The sequence below is a fragment of the Phocoena phocoena genome, chromosome 10 (assembly GCF_963924675.1).
Source record: "Phocoena phocoena chromosome 10, mPhoPho1.1, whole genome shotgun sequence".
Classification (NCBI taxonomy): domain Eukaryota; kingdom Metazoa; phylum Chordata; class Mammalia; order Artiodactyla; family Phocoenidae; genus Phocoena; species Phocoena phocoena.
The window spans coordinates 9,045,624-9,072,966 of record NC_089228.1 but is presented as its reverse complement, the minus strand read 5'-3'; the positions used below and the strand labels follow the sequence as shown (position 1 = coordinate 9,072,966).

Here is a 27,343-nt window from a genome sequence, read left to right as displayed (position 1 = left end):
GTTATTATCCAGTCGACCTGTGTGGGTGTCATAGTTTCTCCAACTATGTGAGCAGAGTGTAGAAAGAGCACGTACCCTTGCGGAGAGCTCTGGGTGGTGGCATGGGGGAATCCCACTTTTACCGTCTTCTACCAGCTCGCGAGAGCTATCTATTAAATTTCTAGGAAATTAGCGAGTTAGTTTTTATATGTTCTTTTCCTTTATAGGTTATTACAAGATATTGAGTATAGTTCCCTGTGCTATACAATAGGTCCTTGTCGGTTATCTATTTTACATATAGTAGTGTGTATATTTTAATCCCAGACTCCTAATTTATCCCTCTTCCCCCTTTCCCCTTTGGTAACTGTTTGTTTCCTATGTCTGTGAGCTTATTTCTGTTTTGTAAATAAGTTCATTTGCATCATTTTTTTAGATTCAACGTACAAGCGATATCTTACAGTATTTGTCTTTCTCTGTCTGATTTCACTTAATATGATAATGTCTAAGTCCATCCATGTTGCTGCAAGTGGCATTATTTCATTCTTTTATTCATTATCTCATTCTTTTTTATGGCTGAGTAATATTCCATTGTATATATGTATCACATCTTCTTTATCCATTCCCCTGTCAATGGGCACTTAGGTTGCTTCCATGTCTTGGCTATTGTAAATAATGCTGCTGTGAAGATTGTGGTGCATGTATCTCTTCGGATTATGGTTTCCTCTGGGTATATGCCCAGGAGTGGGATTGCTGGGTCATATGGTAGCTCCATTTTTAATTTTTTAAGGAACCACCATACTGTTCTCCATAGTGGCTGTATCAATTTACATTCCCACCAACAGTGTAGGAGGGTTCCTTTTTTTCCACACCCTCTCCAGCATTTATTATTTGTGGGCCTTTTGGTGATGGCCATTCTGCCTGGTGTGCCATGATACCTCATTCTAGTTTTGATTTGCATTTTTCTAGTAATTAGTGAGTTAGTTTTTAAACAACGATTATTAAAAGTAAATGATACAGGCTTATGATTAATCAATTAAAAAAAGAAAGAAATACTCAAAACATATTTTCTAATTATTTTACTACGTTTTACTGTTATCTCTGTGCTTGGGGTTGTTTACATCAGTTGAATATGTATAGTGGAAACACTACATAAGTATATGCTATGCCACCTCATGCATGGCATTATATTGGCAAATTGAGATAGTCTGTGGTGAGTATTTATAGCATAGAAATCATCAAATGCTACCGATTGAGGTGTTTCCCTCAGAGAGTTGATTGGAAACATTTACAGCACGCCTTTAGGATAGGACAAGTGTGTGGGGAGAGAAAGAAGGCTTAGGTGCACCTGAAGCATCTTTGCTATTTTTAGGAAGAACAACCGTGAGTTAGAACTTGAAGGAAGATTTTCCCAAAAGTTGCCTCGAAAGCCAAGTAGGGAGAAAAAAATCTTCTCTCAGCATCTTACTTACAAGAGGCAAGACAAGAAAAGAAAGCCAGCGACTAGCTGTGGAATCCACATGCTACTTTCAAATGGCAAAATCAGTTCTGTTTTCACAAGTGACGATGCCAGAGGATTTTGCAGTTGCCTAGTGAAATCCAAGAAGACCAACTTTCCCAAATCCTGAGACTTAATCTTGCAGAAGAGATAATCCTTGATCATAATTTTTTAGTGTTTGCATTTTTAAATTTAACTTTTACGGGAAATGTACTCAAATGGTCCAAACAACTAGAAGGTATAGAAAATTGTGAAGTGAACATATCTGCCATCTTTCTAAAACTCCCACCAGCGGTATCATTCCTGGTTCTTTTTATACACGCTTTCAAGTTTTTTTTCGCACGTCCAAGTAAATATAAACATGAATTTTGACTACCATCATCCTTTTCCTTATTACACAAAATGTCACACAATATACTTACTCTCCTATACCTTGCTCTTTTTCTGTTAATAATACATTTTAGTTACCTTCCCATATGATACGCGTACAGAGCTCCTTCGTTTTTTAAAATAATAGCTGGACAGTGCCCCCTTATCTGAATGAGCTCTAATTTATTTAACCAGTTTCTTAGTTGTTGGCCCTGGGTGGTGTCCAGTCTTTTGCTATTGCATGATGCAGCGGTCGGTAACTTTTTATAATGTGAACAGCCTAAGGGGTGCCTGCTTCCCCACTGTCCAGCATAGTGAAGCAGTGGTCAAAGTTTGGGATTGTGCCAGCCTTACAGCTGAACAGTGGTGTCTCCAGGGGGGTTTAATTCGTATTTCACTCTTTCTGAGTGACATGGGGCTCTCCTCATATGTTCACTAGCCATTCCCATTTCTTTTTGTCTGGCTTGCTCTGTTTATTTATTTTTAATGAGCTGTCTCTTCATATCCTTTGCTTGTTTTCCTTTGTGGGAGTTTCTTAATTCATTTTAAAGCCAGTGGACATCACCTCACAAGTCTACTAGGACAAAGCCTGTATCCCGATGACTGGCAAGGTCTGTTTTTTGTTGCTCTCCCATCATGCTAAGCTTTCACGTAGATGGTGGCCGATCGTAGTGTGGTGCGGTGCAAGCAGGTGAGCTAACGTGAAAAGAGGCAGGTCCATCCCCCAAATGTTTGTCCATCCGGAGACCTCCATTTGAATGAAGATGGCTGCTCAGAGGCTAAAGATGATGAATGAGCTTAAAAACAACCGCCAAGTTCAGATCTAGCCACTCACTCCTGCTTTTGTTCCAGGCTGTTTTTTCAAGGATATTTATATAGTGAACACTCTGAAAGGCAGCAGTAAGCTTTTCCTTATGGAACAGAGGATGGATTTGTTTTCTGCCCCAGAAAATGAAACTAATGTCAGAGCTTGAACAGGTTTGCATGTCAGCCCTGTAAAACACTGGGGTTCCTGAACTCGGGGTTCTTCAGCCCAGAGCATGTGCAGTACCCATCTGGCCCTCTGCACCTTGCCCCGTGGGAAGCGGGGCTTGGGAAACCAGCACAAATGATGTACCTCTGGCTCTTGCTGTTACTGTGAAGAGAAAACTGTCCTTTGTCTCTGACACAGGGGTTCTGTATCTTCTGCCGGCGTCCATGAGACGGCGGCAAGCTAACTTGGTAGCTGTCGGGTAGGTTCAAATCCCAGAACCTTTATGGTTCTTGACCTTTAGTTCATAGATCTTTTGTAATAATTAAATGTAGTAATGTATAAAGCACGTAGGACAATGCCTATGCCTCGTTCGTAATAGTTACACAGTAAGTAGGAGCCAGCGGTAGTATTTTTCTTGTTATTATTGTTAAGATTATTACCTGCCTCAGAGGATTGACTGGGGATTAAGGTAAAAAATGTTAGCATAGTGTCTGGCCCATGGTAGGCTTTCAGGCATGGGGTTCTTTCTTTCATTCATGCATTGTATCATTTCAGGGAGGCTATAATAGCAAGAAGGGATCTCAGACCCACCATGAAGGTAGATTAAGTTCTTAATCTGTTTTCCTGAGCTCAGCTAAAGGAAGGTGGCCTCACAGGGTGGGCACGGGGACCTCAGGTCTCTGTGCAGCTTCCTAGGACCCCACCCTCCATCCAAAGCCACAGTGAATCATGCCAGGTAGAGTTTTGCCAGATCTAGGGACAGCCCTTAGTGCTGCATTCTAATTCCATACTAATTCCCCTCTTGGAGAAGAATATGTTTGAACATAAAGTTTTTATTTAAGCATAGGTTTATAGACACTGGGGAGGAAGCACTCAGTGACCCGGAGTCCCTGATCACTGGCAGTCACTCCCCAGCCTCCCAACCTTGATTTGACACATCTGACCACCTGTTTGCTGGAGGTTGGGCTTTTCCTGTGCTCTGGCTACAGTGGTGGATGAAAGAGACTTGGTTCCTGCCCTCAGGGAGCTTGCAACTGAGCAAAGAAAACACCATTAAGTGAGTAACATACAAATGAAGTAAAACTGTAACTGTGATGAGTGCTGTAGAGGAAACCAACAATGTTGAATTAACTAGGATAAGGAACGCATCCGGAATCTCAGCAGAGTAGCCTCATAAAAGTTTATTTCTCATTTACATCACAGTCCTGTGTGGCTAGACAGTGGGAACTGGGGTTGGTATGGGGATGAGAGGACCTCTTGGGCTTCTTCAATCTTCCCAGGGTCTGGACTCTTTCTCTGAGTCAGTGCTGCCCTGTCTAGGGCCCCCTCCCTTCTCTGTGTCCAGCAGGCACACCAGCCTGCCATTGGCTCCCCCCACTTCACCTTATAGTGTAAATTCGAGGGAGCCTCGGAAACGTGGTCCACCCGGGCGCCTACAAGAATCTCTAGTTGTTTTGTGATACAGGAGACAGCAGAAGAGAACAGAGTTGATGGTGTCACCCAGGAAGTGACTCTGGTTAAGACCATAGGTTCCGGAGTCAGATTGCCTGCGTCCCTTCCTGGCTCTGCCACTTGCCAGCTGGGGACCTTGGGTTTGGTTGTGCATCGTCTCTATGCCTCAGCTGTGAAATGTGGGTGAAAATAATAGAGCGGTCTGAGAGCAAATGAAGTTAACCGGCGCACTCCAAAAATATTTAGCACAGGGTCAGATTGGCTTACTCTAAGTAAATCAGTGCTGTTAAATTATTATCATGGTTGTCGTTAGTAATGATAAGGCAAGACCTGAAGGAGGTGTTGAATGTTGTTAAAGGAGGTTTCGAATGGTAAAGCAGCGTGGCAGAAAACACTGTCGTCTCTTTGTTACTATCCCCTCCATTCCCACCTCAGTGTGAAAGTTCACCTGGTCCTTTGCAAACCAGTACTGGAATAGCCTACAGTCTCTTCTCTTCCGCTAATTTCCTTGGTTATATCAGGCTCCCCATGCCCACCTTCTAACTAAGATTCTGGTGGGGTGGATGCGTGGTTTTAATTTTAACTCAAATTTTGCAAATAGCTGTTCTTCTTTTCCCTCTTTGAAAACGATGTGTTCAATTAGCTTTTCTCCAAGGTTCCATTTTGTCCTAACAATCTGTATATCTTTTCATGGAAAATCAAAACGTGATGTTGACTGCCCGGATGCCAGGTCTTGCGTTTGGCAGCCGGAATCTTGAGTTGGCAAATAGTTTCACGTGCTGGCGCTCAGATTGAAGGCAGATACTGAGAGCTGAGGCGGAGAATCATGACTCATCACAGTGGAACCACGAGCAGCCCCTCACGTCATTAGTCTGCTCGACGTTTCCCTTTTGTGCTCAGGAGATCCAACTCATACTGCAGTCACTTGTGTAGCTGCCCTACCCTGCAGTCAGAAGCCTGCCCTTTCTACCTACATAAAAGAAACACTCGGGGCTTCCCTGGTGGCGCAGTGGTTGAGAGTCCGCCTGCCGATGCAGGGGACTCGGGTTCGTGCCCCGGTCCGGGAGGATCCCACATGCTGCGGAGCGACTGGGCCCGTGAGCCACGGCCGCTGAGCCTGCGCGTCCGGAGCCTGTGCTCCGCAACGGGAGAGGCCACAGCAGTGAGAGCCCCGCGTACTGTGAATAAATAAATAAACACTCTCCAGTGAAGGGCCAAGGGCATTGTTAAACTTTATAAGACTAATTTCTAAGTGAAGTGTTTACAGGGGCGTCAGCATTTGAGACAATTGGCATAGACTAGGCTCTTTGTTGGAATTCTCTTCACCTCTGTAAGGTAGGGCTCAAGAGGCACGATACTTGACTCATCGTTATGGGTTGTCTCTTTTGTGCCAGGCACTGTGCTGGCTGTTGAGAACACAACGGTGACCCAAACACTGTCCCTGCCCTCAGTGAACCTGCCACCTGGTAGGGAGAACAGATGGTAATCAAACACTCGCTCACATCCGGTATCTAACGGCGTCATGACAACGAATGACGCTCTGAGTGTCCATTTCAAGGGGATTTCACTGAAATGGGTGAAGAGGAACGGCTTCCTTGAGGAGGTGACCCGGGAGCTGAGGGTTGATGGATGGAGTAGCAGGTATCTGGGCCCAAGGGGAAGGAAAGCTGTTCTTCAGAGGGGGCAGAATGTGCTCTAATGACTCAAACGTGGGTAAGCCTTTGAAGAAAGCTAAGGGGACCGTGGCATATGGCATGAGGCCAGAAGAACGGGTGCTGAAGGCCGCCACGTGAACGATGGTCATTCACTTCAGAGCAAGGAAAACCCGTGTAAGGGCTTTGAGCAGAGAAGAGTAGGCTGCCGACTAGGTCAGATTTGCCTCTGGAGAAGGTCACTGTGTCTGGAGGGTGGAGTTGAGTGGATGCGTGTGGACCAGAGGGGAGCTTCTTGTAAGAGTCAAGGACTTCATGAGAAGCCAAGACAGCTCAGTGTCTGGGGGATAGAGGTGCACAGTGAGAAGTGCAGGCACTTAGATGGCCAAACACATAGGGCTTGGCAATGGATCACATGTGGAAGATGAGAAGGAGGAAGTGTCCAAAGAGACCCTCCAGGGCTTCTGAGTTCCGAAATTGCGTGGAAAGTCGTGCCATCCACGGACATGGTGCCGAATCTGGGGAGAAAGACCGTGAAGAAGTTGTTTTGAAGTTTCAAACCTTAATATCAATTTAAGATTACAATTAGAATGACATTATTTGTCACTTCACAAAACATATTGTGGAAGGAAGATAAAGGAAATGAATTACCATGTCTTCACCGCCTCCCACGTTTTGGGTGCTTTTAATGTATCCTGGTTCATCTTTCTAGTAACCTTGTAAGGCAGACACCACCCTCATCTATCAGCTCAGAAAAAGGTTCTGAAAGATCTCCTCAGTGGCCTAAAAGCAAACAATTAATGACAAGAAAAATGTGTTTTTGGTCACAGGGTTATATGAAACCACAATCTCCTGCAAGTTTTTCCACCACAAGGTATTTCCTTTGTACCCACTTTATGTTGGTTTTCTGAGAGACAGTATGGGATTCTGGTCCTTAGGAATGTACGGTAATCTCGTAGGAAGATATTGGTTATAATCCCACGATGGAGGATGAAACAAGATGCTCTGGGTTTATAGAGGGGGAGGTTTGGGACTGCTTTGTACCTTCTGGAGATGACAGAATCTGAGCTGTGTCTGAGGAAGACATTCACTGTGACCAGTGTCAAGGATGCGCAGAGGGGCGGATGTGGCCTGGCCGCTGCAGGCTGGAGAGATTCATAAACGGGAGACAGAGAGAAAGAAAAGAGGGAGAGGAGAGGGTGCGTAAACACATGTTAGAATGACTAGAACTCTTTGCTGTCTTGAGAAACTTAATTTTGCCCATGAACGCAGCAACCGAAAGTCAAAATTAAACAGACTTTGTAACAGTAAGAGACCTGAGCTCATTAACAATCTTCAAATAATTTATAATTAGTAATATTGAAAAGAATTCTGAGCAGGGGCATGAATGTGCAAAGCTCCTTTGTGTTCCCTTAAGCCAGCCATTTCCAGATCCGGCAGCTTTTTTGTACCTGCATATAACCTCAGAGTGCCACAGAGCTGGGCGAGGAACAGAACGATGCTTAGAAACAAGCAGGATCAATATTTAATGAATGAGTTTTTGAACCCCTTGGAGCTCGTCTTCTTTATTTTTGTCTCTTGTCTCTCCTGGAGACACACGCACACGCGGAAATTAACATTAAGCAATGCAATTAGTGAAGATATTTTCACAAATCCACTAAAACGTGTACGAGAGACTGCTAATAGTGTTTGCCTCCCGGAAGTTGTTGGCAAGAATGGAAACGGGGGACCAGCTTTTCATTGTATAGGATTATGCAGCTCTTGAATTTTTAGAAGATGTGTATCTAAATACTTTTTTTTTTAAAGTCCATTATTTTTGTGGCCTGAAAGGCACCAAGATGTAAACAGAAAGTTTATGGACTCAGACACTGAATACCTGAGCCTGGGACTTCCCCAGTGGCGCGGTGGTTAAGACTCCCAATGCAGGGGGCCCGGGTTCGATCCCTGGACAGGGAACTAGATTCCACATGCGTGCCGCAACTAAGAGTTCACATGCCGCAGCTAAGGAGCCCACGTGCTGCAACTAAAGGAGCCGGCAAGCCGCAACTAAGGAGCCCTTGAGATGCCATTAAGGAGCACATGTGCCACAACTAAGGAGACCGTGAGCCGAGGAGCCCGCCTGCTGCAGCTAAGACCTGGCACAACCTAAGAAGTAATAACAAAATAAATAAATGAATTTGTAAAAAAAAAAATACCTGAGCCAAAATTTTCTTATTCACGGGGTACAAGGAATAATTCTTACCTTGCATGATTGTTAATGAGGCTTAGGGATAGAGTATATTCAATACCTGGTATAGAGTGAATGTTCAATAATAAAAATTGTACTATTGACAAATGAAAGGCTTTTCTGATAGGTTGTAGCTAAATAAAACTTTTTCTGGTGAAGTTTTAGGTCTCAAGAGGTTTTGGAAGTAAAAATACGGACCCGGTATTCAGAAATGAAAAGAAAAGGGTCTCTGGTGAGACCCCCTCCTTCCTGGCTTGTAGACGCCACCTTCTTGCTGTGTCCTCACATGGCCTTTCTTCTTTGAACACATATTCCTGCTGACTCTTCACTTCTTATAAGGATGCTGGTCCTGTCAGATTAGGGCCCCACCCTTATGACCTCTTTTGACCTTAATAATCTCCTGTAAGTCTCTGTCTCCAAACAGTCACTCTGAGGGTGAGGGCCGGGTTAGAACTTCAACATATGAATTTGGGGAGGACACTATTGAGTCCTTAACGCCCAGTCACAGGTTTTACTCCTAATTTCAGAGTTACAAATAGCTGTGAGACACAGGCAAAGTCGGCAGAGGTCTGGAAGTACCAGTATTATTCCTCAGGTACTCTCTTGCCTAAGGTCACACTTTGGCCCAGAGTGATAAGTTAAATCTTGAAGTAATGTATGTGTCTATGTACAAAAGTAAGAACTGTTTTGGCCGTGAAGCATCATTATTTTTAACTTAGGTACACAGCTTCATGATGTTTTTCTGGGAATCATACCCTATAAATTGATAGACTCCAAGTCTGTTTATCAAATCCCTCCCAGACAGACTAGGTACATCCCACTAAAGCATTCCACAGATACAAAAGCTGAAGCTAGGATACACATTTGTTTGTCCACCAGGAGGTCTATTGTCAGCAAAAGGAAATTTGTGTTTTTTTTGTATTTATTTTTAATATTTATTTGGCTGCAATGGGTCTTAGTTGGCACTCGGGATCTCTGCTGCTGCATGGGGGATCTTTAGTTGCAGCATAAGGGATCTAGTTCCCTGACCAGGGATGGAACCTGGGTCCCCTGCATTAGGAGCGTGGAGTCTTAGCCACTGGACCACCAGGGAAGTCCCAGCAAAAGGAAATTTGACCAAGCAACCTTTCTTCTATATTTCTGGAAGGTCCTCCCTCATTCACCCTCCTCCCACCCCAAGTAAAGTAGGAGATGAACTGTAGGCCTGCTGCCAACCGTATCCTTCCCAATGGGATTTCTTCCTCTCCACCCTCACCACAAAGCTCTGGACAAACCCTCTGACATTTTGTTCCTCCAACACTTTCCTCTTAAAATGTGGTCCCCAGACCTGCATCATCACCTGGGAGCTTGTTAAAAATGCAGAATCTCAAGTCCACCCTCCCCGCCGAGGCTGACTAAATCAGAATCTGCATTTTAACAAGATGTCCTGGGGATTTGTTGGCACATTCAAGTTTGAGAAGCACTGTTCTAACACACCGGGTCTTCCCTGCCTCAGTGCCTTTGCACCTGCCCTGTTACTTCCCATGCATGTCTCCTCACCTTTTCTGCCTCTCTCATCTTCTTTTTAAAGTAGATGCCCTGGTGTTGCCCTTGCATTTGCATTCCTGCTCGACACCTGTTACAATATATAGTTTATTAATTTGTTGTACTGTTGCTTCAGCTGTCCAGTAATTCTGAGCTCCTTGAGATCAGAAGTCTTACCCAACCCGTTGAACAGTTGTATCCTAATGAATATCACCTGGTACGTTGGGTGGCCGAGAAATGGTTGTTGAATCAAAAATGAGCAAACTGATATTCCATGAGTGGCACCTACCTGTATCTCTAACGTTATCTTCTTTATTCCTTCCTTGCACTCACCTTAAACTACTTACAGCCCCTCATCCTCATTGCCATCCTTGAATCAAGTGCTTTCGTGCTTCCTTGGATTTCCTTAAGCTTTTCACTCTTCCTGAATGTTTTTTCCCCATCTACTCTCACTAAAGAACACTTAATCACCCTCAGAGACTCTGCTCCAATATTCTAGAAAAGACAGCTTAAGGACCATTTGGTCCACAGTTGTATTTTGAATCCTATTGAATTTTACTGAGTTTACATGCATATTTCTACCATGACACCAGGATCCTCTAGAGGGAGAGGAAATAATCGTTTATCTTATCTGTATAGCCATTGCTTAATGCAGTGCACGGAACACAGGAACTGCTCAGTAAATGGCCTTTGAATTGTGAGACGGGAGAAATACAAGAGGATGTGAGAAGGTTGGTGTAACGAAAGCCAACCTACATCTACTTCAGAATCTTGGCGTAAAAAGTCCTTCCTGACCAGCATAGTCCCTGTAGACTGTGTGCACTTTTCTTGATGAAAAAGCGCTTTTCATCTCCCTTGTCTAACAGCGGTCCTGGAAATATAAGCTGAATGAAATAAACACTTAATTTGTCTCACCTTCCTAAGATAACCTAGCTTCTCAGTGTAAAAATAAACAAATAGGCTGTCTTAGACCATTCAGGCTGTTACTACCCAATGCAATGATAGGCTGTGTGGCTTATTACAACAGGAATTGATTTCTCACAGCTCTGGAGCCTCAAAAGTCCAAAATCAAGACACCAGCAGATTCGGTGTCTGGTGAAGCCTGCTACCTGGTTTGTAATATGGCCACGTTTTCACTGTATCCTAATTGGTGAGGGAGTTCTCCGGAGTCCCTTTCTAAGGGCATTAATCCTGCTCATGAGGGCTCCACTCTTAAAACCTAATCACCTCCCACAGGCCCCTTCTCCCCACCATCACAATTGGGATTAGACTTCAACATATGAATTTGGAGGGGGCGGGGAAGCACAGACATTCATTCCATAGCATGTGCTGTTTGGAGAGGCCACTCCTCTCTTAGCTTTGTGGACTTCCAAATGTGTAAGGCAGTAGACTCCACTCCTTTTTTTTTTTAACATCTTTATTGGGGTATAATTGCTTTATAATGGTGTGTTAGTTTCTGCTTTATAACAAAGTGAATCAGTTATACATATACATATTCCACTTCTTAAATAGCCTGATTTTGTTTATATACCTGTGGATATAGATGTCAACACAAATGCATCTCAACAGCTTTCTGCAAAATTCCTTAGGGCATGGGACAGAATCCAGGGGCGGTAGGTGGCTACCTAATTAAATGTTGTTTGAAGGGTACCAAAGGACCGCTTAACCAAATATATCACGTCCACCACATCTTCTGAGCTGCCAGCTAAACCAACCATTTGAGTTGTTTCCTTGGATTAACCTGGAGGTGTTTATTAAAGAGATGATTGTCCAACTCATCACTGGACAGTATGTGCTCTGAAACAAGACTTACGGATTTATGCTCAGTCTGTAGAGAGCAGTAACCCATTTCTCTATAAAACAGACGTTAGCTTTTTAGTTTGGCTCACCAGGTGTTCACAAGGAGGACATGTCTGGCTCAGTGTTGATAACCTGAGTAGGGGAGAGGATGTGCCAGTCAGTAGAGGCTGCGTGAACAAAGGCATGGAGGCAGTGTACAAGAGAAACCTGAAAAACGCATGAAATAAGAGCTTATTCTTCTTGTAATGAAAGTTAGAAGAAAGAAATTAAAATACCTATTTTAATTGGATATCACTGTCTTTAACACACTCTCATATATGCAATCAGATTTGATTCTCCAACGACTCCATTTTACTGGTGAGAAAATTAAGCCACACAGAAGCCCAAGACGATCCAGCTAGCAGTGTTCTGAGAGTTGACAACCGAACTAGTGTTCTCTGACTTTCCATGACCCCACAGGTTACACTAGTCCAGGAAGGGAAAAGATCTGAAAGGCAATGCTAGAATTCCAATCAAAATATTAGTTAACCAATGTCAGTGTTTTCTACAGTGTTACTGGAGGGATACAGATTCTGCAGATTGTTGAGATAATAAATGTTACAACAGGGGAAAGAATTATTTGTTCTGAACTCCAAAGAATTAGAAAGCACTGTCTTGGATCAAAGCATGATCTCTCCTTAATAGCATTACTTCTCAGGGTCTTTAATAAACTAATATGTACTGTGGCTCCCCTGACATCGTGATACTGAACCGCGTGGTTTTCTGTGTTCAAAAGATTATGTTGCAGGGCTCGTATTCATCAGAATGAAATGTGGGATAATGATGCTAAATAATCTGGATGAAAACAATTTCTATCCTCTAGTTCAGCAAAGGGAAGCAAGAGATTCGGAGGCTGAGGATAGAAAAATAGAAAGGAGGGAAAAGAAAACAGAAATGAAAAGCTCTTCTTGTCTCAGAGGGTTAAACTAACTGATCAGCATTCTTCCCCATTTACCTGGCAGAGAGCATGACTCACCCCAGGTGAGTGGGTGAAAAGCAATTTGCAAGTTGTCTGGAGTGTGCAAACCTAAGATGAATGGCTGCGCGGATTAAAAAAGAAGATTTAGTAGCAGAGATATGAGGACTTCTATTGTTCTTGCTTGTATATGTTTGTCATTTTTAAGCAAGTCAGAGTTGGGAGGCTCAAACAAAAAGGAAGAATAAGGAGCATTCACGGGCACTAAAAGAAGGCATTTTCTCCTAAGGGCGTATCCCTTTATGTCTTTTCTTGGAATAGAATTTGTCCGAGTTTCATTCCATCTTTTAGGCTCTGTGGGGCATTTAAACAAATACATAATAGCCCCAGTTTTCCCAGTGGAAGCAGAAGAGGCAGGAGACTAGCACAGATAAAATGCTGAGAGATGTCAACAGGGGGAGAGGGCATTTCCAGCTTGGAGGCTTCAGAGAAGATTTGGGTTATTTGAATGGTTGCAGAATTAGGGGAAAAGCATGACAGCTAAAAGGATGAGTATAAACTAAATAATGCAAATAGGGAACCACAGGGTATTGAAGGGAAGCGCAAGCAGTGCCCTTTGCTAGAAGAAAGATGGGTATGGGGTGGGGCTGGAGGTTGTTGAAGGTGCGTAGAACCACACTCGCCTTCCAAGAAGCCGCCCTGGCAACTTCATGACAAATAGCATCCGTGAGCCGATCTCCTAGGCATAGGGTGGACACAAGGAAACAACATAAACGTGATCTCTTCACATGGAGGGAGATGAGCACAGAAGTAACCACCCGGATGTTTAATTTCGGATAGTAACTTAACAATGTAGAGAAATAAAGCAGAGGAGAGGAATAAGAACGGACAGGGAAGACTGACAGCAAAGAGAGTAACTGAGAGGACAGGATAATGGTAACTTTAATAGAGCAGTGTTTGGGGACAAAGAGGAAAGAGGTTTATGGAGAAGATTGGAACAAACTTTGCTATTTTTTGAGGGGGAGGCAAGGTGGAGGAGGCGTCAAAGATGACAGTACAGTCACTAATAATAATTGCAGTAGATAAAACTCATTAAGCTTTTTACTATGGGCCAGACTACACGCTTCACATACATTCATTTTCTCAGTAATTCTGAAGCCAAATCTGGTCTCTGTACCCCGACACCGAATTAATTCTTGGAGACAGAGGTTTTGGGTGAAGTAGAAAAGAATAGTTTCATTGTTTTTGCCAGGCAAAGGGGGCCACAGTGGGCTAATGCCCTCAGAACTGTGTGTCCTAACGGGGGGTGGGTTTGTGAGGGGCATTATAGTCAAGGGGTGGGGTTGTTGATAAGGATCAGGGTGCGTCCAGGGCCACCTGGCATCAGGTGATGATGGGCAAACTGTGACCTTCTCTGATATGAGGAGTGCTTCGTCAAGTAGTTAAACACCTTCCATTTGGTGGAGATGTTTAGTTCTGCAGAAGAGCTCAAAGATATTGTTATGTGTGTCCCTTGAAGGGGGACCAGGACCCTGCCCCAAGGCTGCACCCATTGTTTATTGGCCTTCCTCCCTGGTCTCTGAGTTCCCCTCCGCGCCCCCCCCCCCACCAACCCCGACCTTCCCTGATTAGCAACGGTTTGAACCTGCCCTTTGGAACTCAGGGAAGGGGACACAGAAAGGCTTTTGTGCCCAGAAGCCCCACAGGGTCCTGCTCAGTTTCAATTCTAGGAGGTAATCATTGCTATGTGCATTTCACAGTTGAAAAAATAATATTAAGGTTCAGAGAGCTTAAATGACTTGGTTACCATGTGACCCAGCAATCCCACTACTGGCATATACCCAGAGAAAACCATAATTCAAGAAGACACATGCACCCCAAAGTTCATTGCAGCACTATTTACAATAGCCAGGACATGGAAACAACCTAAATGTCCATCAACAGAAGAATGGATAAAGAAGATGTGGTGCATATATACAATGGAATATCACTCGTGCATAAAAAAGAACAAAATCGGGTCATTTGTAGAGATGTGGATGGACCTAGTGACTGTCCTACAGAGAGAAGTAAGTCAGAAAGAGAAAAAACAAATATCGTATATTAATGCATATATTGGAATCTGAAAAAAATTGGTTATAGTCGATCTTATTTACAAAGCAGAAATAGAGACACAAACATCTGGATACCAAGGGGAAAAGGGGAGGATGGGATGAATTGGGAGATGGGGATTGACGTATATACGCTATTGATACTATGTACGCGATAGATAACTAAGGAGAATCTACTGTATAGCAGCAGGAACTCTACTCAGTGCTCTGTGGTGACCTAAATGGGAAGGAAATCCAAAAAAGAGGGGATATTGTATACGTATGGATGATTCACTTTGCTGTAGAGTAGAAACTAACGCAAAATTGTAAAACAACTCCAATAAGAATTTAAAAACAAAAGAAAAAATGACTTGGCCAGTGTCACTCTGCTAGGATTTGAACCCAGGTCTGTCTGAGTCCAAGGCTCATGTTATTAACTCCTCTGGTATAGCAGGACAGGTTGGAGGGTGGGTGGAGAGATCTAGAAAACGGGAAGGAAGGCGGTACTTCTAGTTTTAGATACGTAGAGTGTGAAATGCCACTACAGCATTAGTTGCTGATAATATGTGGCTGGAAGAATCAGAGCTCAAAAGAGAGGGGAGGCCTGACAATAGCCATCTTTAAGTTTTTGCCTGGATTAATTAGACTTAAGTTGATCACTGAAGGCATAAAATATTCCAGTAAAAATTAATAATTAGGCAGTTACGATGTCTCAGACACACACCTTACACATGCTGTCTCATTTGTCACAAATGCATCTCATTCATAACAAATAAGCTAGGGAAACACGCTTCACATGGTTGACTCGCCTTGGGTCATACTGTCTGGAGGTGACGAAGCCAGTCTTTGAACCCAGGAAAGGCTGACTTCCTAGCTCGTGTTCTTTCTATTTTGGGCTGTAGCTAAGTTTACCGGAGGAGAATGTTCAGAGAACAGTCAGGGACCTATTGAAATCCACTTCTGTCCTTGGCTGAAGGCGATTGTTCTGACTCCCCATGGTGTGTCAGCTATGTTCGTGCTTCCACTACCTAGCAACTTAGTGCTCCAGATTTAATTCCCTTTCTTCTCTCAAAATGCCAAGGACATTCCGCATATAAACTTCCATTCTTTAGATGTGTATTAAATGACCAACAAATAGATGAGACTCACGTAAGTCCTTATGGATCCTTTGATCAACTCCACTTACAGTTAAACTCCAATTTTGGCCGGGGGAAAATCGTTTCTGCAGTAGTGGTCAGTCTTTTCTCTCACCTCTTTCACCTGCCAGTGTTCTTGATTCCCCTCTCAGATTCTGGGTTTCCAGCATTGAGTAAAGTGGATGGAAGCTCCGAAATCACTGGGTTTACAGAGGAGCTGGGAGACAGATTTTAATGAGTCACATATCTGCACAAGTACAAATGGTGTTAAATTCTTTGAGGAGGGATCCTTGAGAGGTTATAAAAGGAGGAACCAACCCAGTGAGGGTGGGGCATCTTGAGCAAGTGTCCGGTAAGCGGAAGAGGTATTGAACAGCTAGTTACAGCACAGAAGCCACTGTGGGGCAGGGTGCTTCATGGGACTCATAGAGCCAGGAGAGAGAAGCCACCTGGTGTGTGTCCCTTTGAGACGATGCTCAGCTAGGAGGCTAAAGAGCAATAAGAAGCCACTGAAGAATTAAGGAAAAAAGGTGACGTGATCACATCTCCATGCTAAAGCCTCCTCCTGGCTCTAGTGCAAAGGATGGGATTAGGAAAAGGCCAGCAGGAAAGAGAGGTGAAGAAATCGCATAGAAAGCTTTTGCAGAGGAGGTGTGATAACAGGTGAGAAAAGAGGATTCATTTCTCTAAGGCGTTCGTTTCTGTCTCTTTGGCTCCCGACAATTAAAACGGGATCCAGCACCCAGTAACCTTACTTAATATATAGTTTGTTGGATAAAATAATTAATGTAAGTGATTGCAAGAGGGAAACCCAACACAAGTTGTTGGTCACTTAGATATGGGGGGAAGGGGTGGGGACCAAAGGAAAGGAAGATGTCAGAGATGACACAGCTTCTGGTTTATGGATTGATAAAGCTGCCATGCGCTAGGGCTTTGTCCTTCTTTTGTCATTGCCTCTGAGTCAGCCAGTGTTTTCTGTAAAGGGCCAGATAGCAAATAGGTTAGGTTTTGCGGGCCATGCATTCACAACTACTCAGTTCTACCAGTGTAGCCTAAAATCGGCTAGAGGCAATATGTCAATGAACAGTGTGGTGATGTTCCAGGAAAACTTTATTTATGAAATCAGGTGGTGGGCAGGATTTGGCGCACTGGGGGCCAGAGTTTGCCAATTCATGGTGAAGATCAAGAATTCAGTTTTGAACAAGTTTATCTGAGGTATTTTTGAGGCATCCACGTGAATATGTTTACATTGTAAATTATTCTTAAATCCGTGCTTTAAAAAACTACTTTCAAATGTTTTTAATAATTCAAGCAAGATTAAATACCTGATGTTTGATTGGTAAGCATCATTTAGGGAACTGTGTCCCCAGGCGGGGACTAAATAAGAGATGATTTGTAGGTGACATGCACATGATAAAGAGATGGCTCTCCTGGCAGTTTTGTTTCTGGAAGGGTTAGCTAACTAGTGTTAGCAGATATGTATTGTTTGGCCAACTGAGTATATGGTAATTTTGAAAAAGCATCAACATTGTGAAAAATCGAAGGTTCCCCAGAAGGCTGTCCTGATTCTTCTGGAAAAAATAAAATTAAAAAAAAAAATAAAAGGAAGATCTGAAGCCAAGTAAAGATAATCCTTTTTTAGTTAGAGGTATAGAAAAAGGTGTGATAAAGAAAAAAATGTAGAATTACTTTGGGGGCAAACTGTTCGATCGGTCTGGGAGCTTTTAATTATGCAGATTTAATAAATACCACCCGCCTTTCCCCTTGTACTTAAGGAAAACGCAAGCATTGAAATAGTAAATGCAGGGCTTCCCTGGTGGCGCAGTGGTTAAGAATCCGCCTGCCAATGCAGGGGACACGGGTTCAAGCCCTGGTCCGGGAAGATCCCACGTGCCGTGGAGCAACTAAGCCCGTGCACCACAACTACTGAGCCTGTGCTCTAGAGCCCACAAGCCACGACTACTGAGCCCACGTGCCACAGCTACTGAAGCCTGTGCGCCTAGAGCCTGTGCTCCGCAACAGGAGAAGCCACCGCAATGAGAAGCCTGTGCACCTCAACGAAGAGTAGCCCCCGCTCGCCGCAACTAGAGAAAGCCCGCGCACAGCAACGAAGACCCAACACAGCCAAAAATAAATAAATAAACAAAACAAAAAAAGAAATAGTAAATGCAGATCATTTTGGCAGAACTACTAATGAAGTCTATTCTTGATGTATAATTCAATATGTATTTGCAAGGACATGTAATTTATTTTGTGTTCCTTTAGACTTTGTTTTGAGGAGAAGCACTCTTTTACTCTCACATCAGTTGTTTGCTTTATGGGCTGAGCCTTTCTAGGCATTTTAAGTTGTTTAGCGAATGACATTATGAAATATAAGTCCGGAGACCTTCCTGAACTGTGAAAATTTATAATTCCGCTACAGCGCCATACTTTCCCATTAAACCATAAGAGTATAACTGAGCATTTTAGGTGACCTTCTCGGACTTTTAATGAGAGTTAGTGCATCCTAAGGTCAAGAACAGAAGCCTGCAGTCAATAGGTTCTCGAAACAAAGCAAATATTTTCTCCTAAATTCCAGCCCTTCAGAGAGTTTAGTTCATTCTTTCCCATACTTGTCTACATATGACCAGAGGAGCTTTCAAACACCCTGCTGCCTATTTGGAATTTTTAGAAGATCCCCAAGCGATTGAAATATGCAGTCAAGTTTGGGAACCACTGGCATAATTCAAAAACAGGTCTTAATTCAGAGCAGACATACCGATGGCCAATAGGCATGTGAAAAGATGCACAACATCGCTAAGTGTTAGAGAAATGCAAATCAGAACTACAATGAGGTTCCACCTCACACCCGTCATATGGCCATCATCAAAAAGTATACAAAGAACAAATGCTGGAGAGGGTGTGGAGAAAAGGGAACCCTCCTACACTGTGGTTGGGAATGTGAATTGGTGCAGCCGCCATGGAAAACAGTATGGAGGTTCCTTAAAAAACTAAAAATAGAGCTGCCATATGATCCAGCAAGCCCACTCCTGGGCATATACCCAGACAAAACTATAATTGGAAAAGATACATACACCCCTGTGTTCGTAGCAGCACAATTCCCAGTAGCCAAGATATGGAAACAACCTAAATGTCCATGAACAAAGGAATGGCTAAAGAAGATGGTGTGTGTGTGTATGTGTTCGATACATACATATATATAAATATACATATATACATATATATATATATCTCCAATGAAATATTACTCAGGCATCAAAAATAATGAAATAATGCCATTTGCAGCAACACGGATGGACTTAGAGATGATCATACTAAGCGAATTAAGTCAGAGAGAGAAAGACAAATACCATACGAAATCACTTATGTGTGGAATCTAAGATATGACACAAATGAACATATCCGTAAAACAGAAACAGATTCACATGGAGAACGGACTTCTGATTGCCAAGGGGTGGGGGGAGGGGAGGGAAGGAATGGGAGTTTGGGGTTAGCAGAGGCAAACTCTTATATACAGAATGGGTAAACAACAGAGTCCTACTATAAGCACAGGGGAGTATATTCAATATCCTGTGACAAACCATAATGGAAAAGAATATGAAAAAGAATATATATATATACACATATAGCTGAGTTGCTTTGCTGTGTAGAAGAAATTAACACAACGTTGTAACTATAGTTCAGTAAAAATTTTTTTAAAAAAAGGTCTCAGTAGCAGTACAGGGCTGTCCACATCTTGGACCTCGAGGTGCTTTACAGTGAGATGAAGCTCTAAATCCCTCCATGGGTGCCCAGGGACTACCATAGTTAAAAACGAGTCAATTATGTACTCTTTTATGTACAATCTTTTATATACAGTTTAATGAAGAAGGTGTATGGCATTTTCTTCCTAGAGCATATTAAACACGATGAATTGTACAAATAATTCCAAATTTTGAATAAGTAGAATTTGAATTAAGTGCGTTTATAGCAGTCCCGAAATTCTGTTTTATAGTCCAGTCCTGCTGCCTAAAATTTAACAATCGGGGCTGAGGCTTAAAAAAAAAAAAAAAGACATTGAGATACTACAAAATTCCTTGTAAAGCCATTCTACCTTACCCACTCCCCACCGGAACCTAAACCTGGTTCTTTTCTAGTATTAGAAATTCAGCATTCTTGTGCATTTTTCCTGAAAAGATTTTTTCATAAATTAGCCAGGACAAATATATTTTAATGAACAAATGGTGTTTAATAAGAAAGCTCTTGTTAAATTAGCTCATTCTATTAAGGTTTTAGTAAGTTAAAATGATGCTGTTGCAAAGAATTATGCAACAAAATCACCAGCCAGCTCGCTCTACAGAGTGTGCGCTGGAAAATGCAAATGAAATATATCCCTGCAGTGACACAGTTTTCCTTCAGAGAGAAAATGTCTTCTAGATAAAAATGGATGCACTGAACAGTGTTTATAAAAATCTTCTCTGTTTGATTCCTGCATTTGGCAGTAAGACAGCAACTCATTGGGTTTTATTTTAAAATTCCAGTGATTATAAGGTTTGCACGTCCCCGGTGGAATAGCTTTCTCTGCTAGAGCCAGACCCCAGTTTTTCCTTGCCAAACACATGTGCTAAAGAACTTTAGCTGACAGGTCCTTTTTCATTCTCTCTGAGCCTGAAGCAGTGGAGTCACAGCTGATTTTTTTGAGTCCAGGTGTTTACCACCCTCTTTTCTGAGTGCTTTCAGGAGACAAAGACAAGTATATCCGATCACGTGTGATGCACAAGTTCCTTTCCTCCTGCAACTCTCTACTACCCACGCAGGAACTTGAATTATTGCCGAACTGTCCAGTAGTCTCAGGCCTTCACGTACCAGCTGCAGAAATAAGAAAGAGTGTGTTAGAATGTTTGACTGCAAGTACTGGGCTACCCATGAGGTACTGGTTAACCAAGGGAAGTTTATTGTTTCATGTTCGCAGTTCAGGGTAGGGTGGTACCAGTGTTGGTTCATTTGGTTGACAAAATGATGCCGCTGTTGGGGCTTCCCTGGTGGCGCACTGGTTGAGAGTCCGCCTGCCGTTGCAGGGGACACGGGTTCGTGCTCCGGTCCGGGAAGATCCCACATGCCGCGGAGCGGCTGGGCCCGTGAGCCATGGCCGCTGAGCCTGCGCGTCCGGAGCCTGTGCTCCGCAGCGGGAGAGGCCACAACAGTGAGAGGCCCGTGTACCACAAAAAAAAAAAAAAAAAAAAAGATGCCACTGTTAAAATAAATGATTAAAGAAGACAATTTAGGCAGTACAGACACACTTTATTTCACATTTTGTGGACAGTCTTCTTTCAGAGAACTGCAAAATGGGGTGGAAAGCGGAAAGCTCTCATAGGATAAAGAATAAGGAACATATAAAAATTATCTGATGGGCTGGGCCCACACAGTCAGCCCTTTTTGGGGTGAGAAGCCCCTGAGTTGACATAGCCTTTGGAGACTGGCTGACTAGATGTACTGCATTTCTGTTCGAGTGAAGCTTGTTCACAGGATTGTGGAAGTTATCTTAGTTTTGGCTTACTGACGTGGCACCCCACACAGGAGTGGCTCCATGTCGAGCCTAGAAAGTTACTTTGAGAGCATCAAAGATACAAATTCTGTTTTTGTTTTTGTTTTACTATCCTCAGCATATCAGCTTTGTTCCTTCAGCTTGTCTCTTCGTGGTGGCACAATGGCTGCTGCAGCTCCATCTATCACATTTGCACACATCAAAGGCTGAAGACAGCATCTCTCTTCTCTGTGTCTCTGCTTTAAAGAGTGAAGAACGCTTTCCTAGGACTCCACAAAAGGCTTATTTTTGCTTTCATTGGCCAGGATTACCTAATTTTCTCTTTTTTAAACCATTGATTCACGTATCCATAAAATCTATGCGCCATGCATGGTGTTAATTGATGATACTAGCTTTACAGGTGTATTCTCTTGCCAAGAGCTGAGATCTCAACAGTCCTTTGCCATGAGCCAGCTAACTGAGCTGATCCAGTATCCAATAACCATAAACTTGGGATGTCCAGGAAGAAAATGCATTCTTATCGGGGAATTTAGAACTGTATCTTCTAAAGAAGACAATGGTAAACATCCTAGCCTTTTTCCTAATCTTTGTTGACCTGAAATAAATAGACTGACATATATTGTTCCAGCAAAGATGGGTTTATTTGAGATCACCAAGAGCATTGCAATTCGGGGTCTGAAACCGTGGCAAGCCACATGCAAGACCCCTCACAGCAAGGAAAGGAGAGCACTTTTGTAGAGGGGAAAAGGAAGTTGGAGGGCAATAGTAAAAGGTTCATGGCTTTTCATTGGTCGAGTCCTTGCCAAGGAAGAGGAATTTTCTTCCCGTTGGGTTCAGCTATGGGCACAGGGCGTGAGATCTCCCCCTTCTCCTGACACTCTTTAATTGAGATTTCTGTTTATTAATTTTTTACATCTTTCTGCAATTTAACTTTGGCTTTCCAGCTAACTAAATAAAACAGTTTTGTTGCAGAGTTTAGAACAAACTTGAAATTTGCATTCCTTCTAGCCTTTTGACAAAGTCAATTGACATTACAGTTAATTTTTCAAAACCCTAAACTGTTACCCTCTTTAAAAAAAATAGGTGCCCCTGGTCATTTGCAGCTCACTGTTTCTTCTTATGAAACAAGGCACTAAATTTGTGTGGATAGGTAAAGATATACACAAATCGTATGTGTCACTTTAGCAAAATTCTCTTAAAGGTTAGTTGGTACCTTTATGGAACATAAATTATATTTTCAATAAATAATGATTTTTGTTGGCAAAGCAAGTAAATTAGACTTCGTTTGGAGCAAGAAGCAACTTTGTTGCTTTAATATATACAATTAAATTGAGTTGAGATCTACTTTAAATGAAAATTGAAAACAAATTAAGTAGTCAGTGTAATGTTTGTGGTTATAGCTGTTGTATACATTTGGTTAAGCTGAGAAAAAAAGCTGTTCAGCGTTGCTGACCGTTTTATTTGTGGTGAGAGGGGATTGCAAGCTGGCAACATAGGAAATTGGCTATAAAGTATTACATATAATGATAATTTGTTTTTATATTTGTATGAACCCTACATCTATTCCATAGCTTAAGTTTAATCATGGCATATTAGTTCCCACTCGTGTTGGAATCAGGCAATCTCAAGTTTAGCTAATGATGTTTATTTGTAAGTTTTTTTTTGTTAGTCTTTCTTACTAACCGTGTGTAGGGCCTTTTACTTTGATATTTTGAAACATTTGTGTTAATAATAGCAATGTTTTAGGTTCCAGCTTCTTGAAATTGGACGTTTATAAAGTTAATGCATGTCTTTTTCTCTCTTATTACAAATTATTTCCTTAATTTTATGACTTTGGGATGGCTGACAATGACCTACTGGTGCAAAAATGATGATATTGAGAAAGAAATGATTATGTTTTATATCTGGTTAGATTTATTAGTGCTGACTTGGGCTTTGTGCTCAGGCAGATGAGTTCATAGGAGTCATCCAAAGATACTTGGGTCTCTGATTAAAGTTTAAATTCAATCACTAGAAGGTTATAGTATTTTATAAAGTTTAATCCTTGAACCGTTCCTTTCCCCAGAGTTAACTACATTTGACTCAGATGTTGAATGTAGTTCTCATTCAAGTTTTGATGGAAGTAGCACACCTTGCTATACACTGCATCCTGTTTTAACAGAGCATTCAAATTCCACTGAGCAGTAAATTAGTTCCCCCCCCTTATGTCTTAAAAGTATGCATTGAAAAAAGGCTCAGGGACTTCCCTTGGGGTGCAGTGGTTAAGAATCTGCCTGCCAATTCAGGGGACACGGGTTCTGATTCATGGTCCGAGAAGATCCCACATGCTGCGGAGCAACTAAGCCTCTGAGCCACAACTACTGAGCCCGTGTGCCACAACTACTGAAGCCCACATGCTGCAACTACTGAAGCCTGCACACGTAGAGCCCGTGTTCTGCAACAAGAGAAGCCACCACAGTGAGAAGCCTCACACCACAACAAAGAGTAGCCCCCGCTCCCCGAACATAGAGAAAGCCCGCACACAGCAACGAAGACCAAACGCAGCCAAATCAATCAATCAATAAAAATAGTTAAGACTCTTCAGTATCATTCTAACCTATATTTTTGTTCACATATCTTAAAAATTTGATAAACTAGATATGGGGAATATCAGCCAGATTTGTCCATTGGAATGTATTCGTGTATTTTTTAAGTACATCTTTTGCAACACGTAGATACTAAAATTATTCATTTACTAGGTATATTTTTCAGGACCCTTGGTTACAAGTAAGAGAAATGCAATTCCACGTGCTTCAACATAGCAGAGTTTACTGAGTCACATGACACAATATAGGGAAAACCTGCTTCAGGCACAGCTGTTTCCAGGAGCTTCAACAGGCTTATCAGTAATCTTTCTCTTCAATTCTCTACTCTGCTTTCCTTGATATTGGCTTCTTCCTCTGAGAAATAACTTCCTCTTTATAGCCATGAGCACCAGCATCTTTACATCCTGGAACCTGCAAATCCAGCAGAAACAAAGATTTTTATCCGACGTAATCTCTGTAAAAGCCGTGAAGTTAAATGCTGTGCCATTCTGTAATGACCCCATCCCTGACCCAGTCTCTGGGGCTAGGAGGTTGGAATGTATCAGTGGTTGACAAAGTGTGATGGCTAGAGAATCTCCAGCAACACCATCTGTGATTTTGTTAGAAATACATACTCTCGAGCCCCATCCTAGTCCCAGTGAATCAGAAATCTGAGAGTGGGGTTCAGCATGCTGGGTTGTAAAAACCCCTCCAAGTGATTCTAATGTGTACTCAAGCTTGAGAACGACGCAGTATCCTAATTGGCCCAGCCTGGGTCTTGCTTGCCACCCCTGGAGTTTCCGTGTAAATCCCATCTCACAGAAAGCACATAGGGGGAAAAAAAAAAAAAAAAAAAAAGTGAGGAAATGATATCAGGAAAAAAGGAAGAATAGATGCTGTGCTGGAAAAGATGAGATATCAGCCCCGTAATAAAGTTCTTCTTTGTTTCTGATGCCATTATTTCTCAGAAGACTGTTAATTATGAATTCCCTTCCAGAAAGCCAATATTCTAATTAAGCAAGCACACGTTCATCTTCCTCTAGGATATAGTGTTTTAGTTTAAATTTCATCTCCAAATAGGTACATGGCTCATCTTGAAAGGTTTCCAGACCATATTACTTTCTTATCAAATGCTTCGTTAACTACAATTAAAACTTTCAATAATGAACCTTATCACTCCTCTGCGATAAATAGAATAGGTTCATTTCCTTCAAAATTTCTCAATGAAAATGACAGTGATGCCTACAGAATTTTAGAAAAGGTGGTTACCACTGCAATATCATCCAAAATAATTTAAAAACAATTAAAAAAAACAAAAGCATCTAATAAGGGAAATGAATATAGCTTTTCACGTTACTTAAGATTTTTAACTGAATTTGGGACATTTGCACTTATTACCCAGGAGGCGGCAGTAGAGAGCATGTCAGTCGTCTCTGACTTTATCTAATCCTAAGAATCCTCTGAGTACTTGTTGAAAATGAAGATCCAAAGGCTCCTTTTCAGGGTATTCTTATTTGGGGGGTCTAGGGTGGGAACAGGGAATCTGTACTTCCTATAGCTACCACAGGGAATTCTTACAATCCGGCATGTTTGGCACACTCTACAGTGGTGAAGACTGAGGATGCGACAGTGAAATGGCGTGGGGTTGAATCTGGGTTGTAGCTCCTGCAGCTGGGGGTTACTTTACCTTGTCAAGTCTCACATGTTGTTATCATTACTGTTTGTTGTTATTATTCTTTTTCTTTCCTCTTAACTAATCTACCTGTTGCACCTTCTTATTTCTTGTTGCAGATAGAGGACATGCAGTGGGGTAAAGGACTCCGGGAGATCCCCCCGTCAGTGTGTACACTGCCATGCAAGCCTGGGCAAAGAAAGAAGACACAGAAGGGAACTCCTTGCTGCTGGACCTGTGAGCCTTGCGATGGCTACCAGTACCAGTTTGATGAGATGACATGCCAGCATTGCCCCTACGACCAGCGACCCAATGAAAACCGAACCGGCTGCCAGGATATCCCCATCATCAAACTGGAGTGGCACTCCCCCTGGGCCGTCATCCCTGTCTTCCTCGCCATGTTGGGGATCATCGCCACTATATTTGTCATGGCCACTTTCATCCGCTACAATGACACTCCCATCGTCCGGGCATCTGGGCGGGAACTGAGCTATGTTCTGTTGACGGGCATCTTTCTTTGCTACATCATCACTTTCCTGATGATAGCCAAACCTGATGTGGCAGTGTGTTCTTTCCGGAGAGTTTTCTTGGGCTTGGGTATGTGCATCAGTTATGCGGCCCTTTTGACAAAAACCAATCGGATTTATCGCATATTCGAACAGGGCAAGAAATCAGTGACAGCTCCCAGACTCATAAGCCCAACATCACAGCTGGCGATCACTTCTAGTTTAATATCAGTTCAGCTTCTAGGTGTTTTCATTTGGTTTGGTGTTGACCCACCCAACATCATCATAGACTATGATGAACATAAGACAATGAACCCTGAGCAGGCCCGGGGAGTTCTCAAATGTGACATTACGGATCTCCAGATTATCTGCTCCTTGGGATATAGCATTCTTCTCATGGTCACATGTACTGTGTATGCCATCAAGACTCGGGGTGTCCCAGAGAATTTTAATGAAGCCAAGCCCATTGGATTCACCATGTACACAACATGTATAGTCTGGCTTGCCTTCATTCCCATTTTTTTTGGCACCGCTCAGTCGGCGGAAAAGGTAAGTGAAAATGCACACCGCACACCAATGCATTTCAAAAATGTGTTCCTTTTTGAAAATATTGAAGCCAAATCGATTGTATAGAGCAAGAGGTTTTAAAAATGCAGAATGGTATTCCCAAGACTAGACAAATCCTGAGTGAATAGGCATCAGTGCTACAGAAGTCCAAAACCTGCCTTGGGCTGTGCTATTGGGTTGGCCGAAAAGTCCGTCCAGGTGTCTCCGTGACATCGTACCCAAAACCCGAAAGAACTTTTTGGCCAATCCAATACATTCATTCCACTGGAAACCAACCAGAGGTGTAGTCTTTTCAAGTCAACTGATTAGAGAGTGGTGCGATGTAGCAAGAGATTATGCAGTATAACATAATCCAATCTGTCTAAATTAAACCTTCCTATTCATTCATTACCCACTCCCTCTTCTTTCATATGTATTTCCTTGGGATAAGAGGGGAGGGCCACAGTCCGTTATTTCCCAGGATAAGGATGGTCATCACCAGCTCTCTCTCTTCCTAGTGGCTGTGTAGGCGCTCACTGTGGATTGGATCATGTGTGTGAACTATACAACATATGTCTGTATCTGCGTGTATCTCTAAATGGGTGGATATAGGAGACCTTTGGTTGTCATTCCGGTCTATAGGCTCCCTACAGCTAGATGTACAGTGATTGCCTCAAATGAGCCAGAGCGATATCAGAGACTCAAGTCTCCAGCAAGTGGGAGGGCCGGTATGTCACAGGGGAAGTGTCATCTGGCTGCAAAAGTTCAAAGTTTTCAAAATTGGTGGGCCCTAAAATGTTGATCCTAGCTATGTTCAGTGTACATGACCTCCCCCTCCCCATATATAGAGTTTTATGTTTTTTATGAGTCTGTAAGCTAGGC

The 27,343-nt window shown here is 42.6% G+C and overlaps 1 protein-coding gene across 3 annotated transcripts in view; it reads left to right on the top strand.

Moving 5' to 3' along the window:
- GRM7 (glutamate metabotropic receptor 7) overlaps positions 1 to 27,343 on the top strand; it is an 843,150-nt gene that overhangs the window by 646,836 nt on the left and 168,971 nt on the right. For all 3 annotated transcript variants that reach the window (XM_065884514.1, XM_065884513.1, XM_065884515.1), the window contains exon 8: positions 25,529 to 26,464. In XM_065884514.1, coding sequence (XP_065740586.1) covers positions 25,529 to 26,464 — 936 coding nt within the window. The remainder of the gene's footprint in view (positions 1 to 25,528; positions 26,465 to 27,343) is intronic.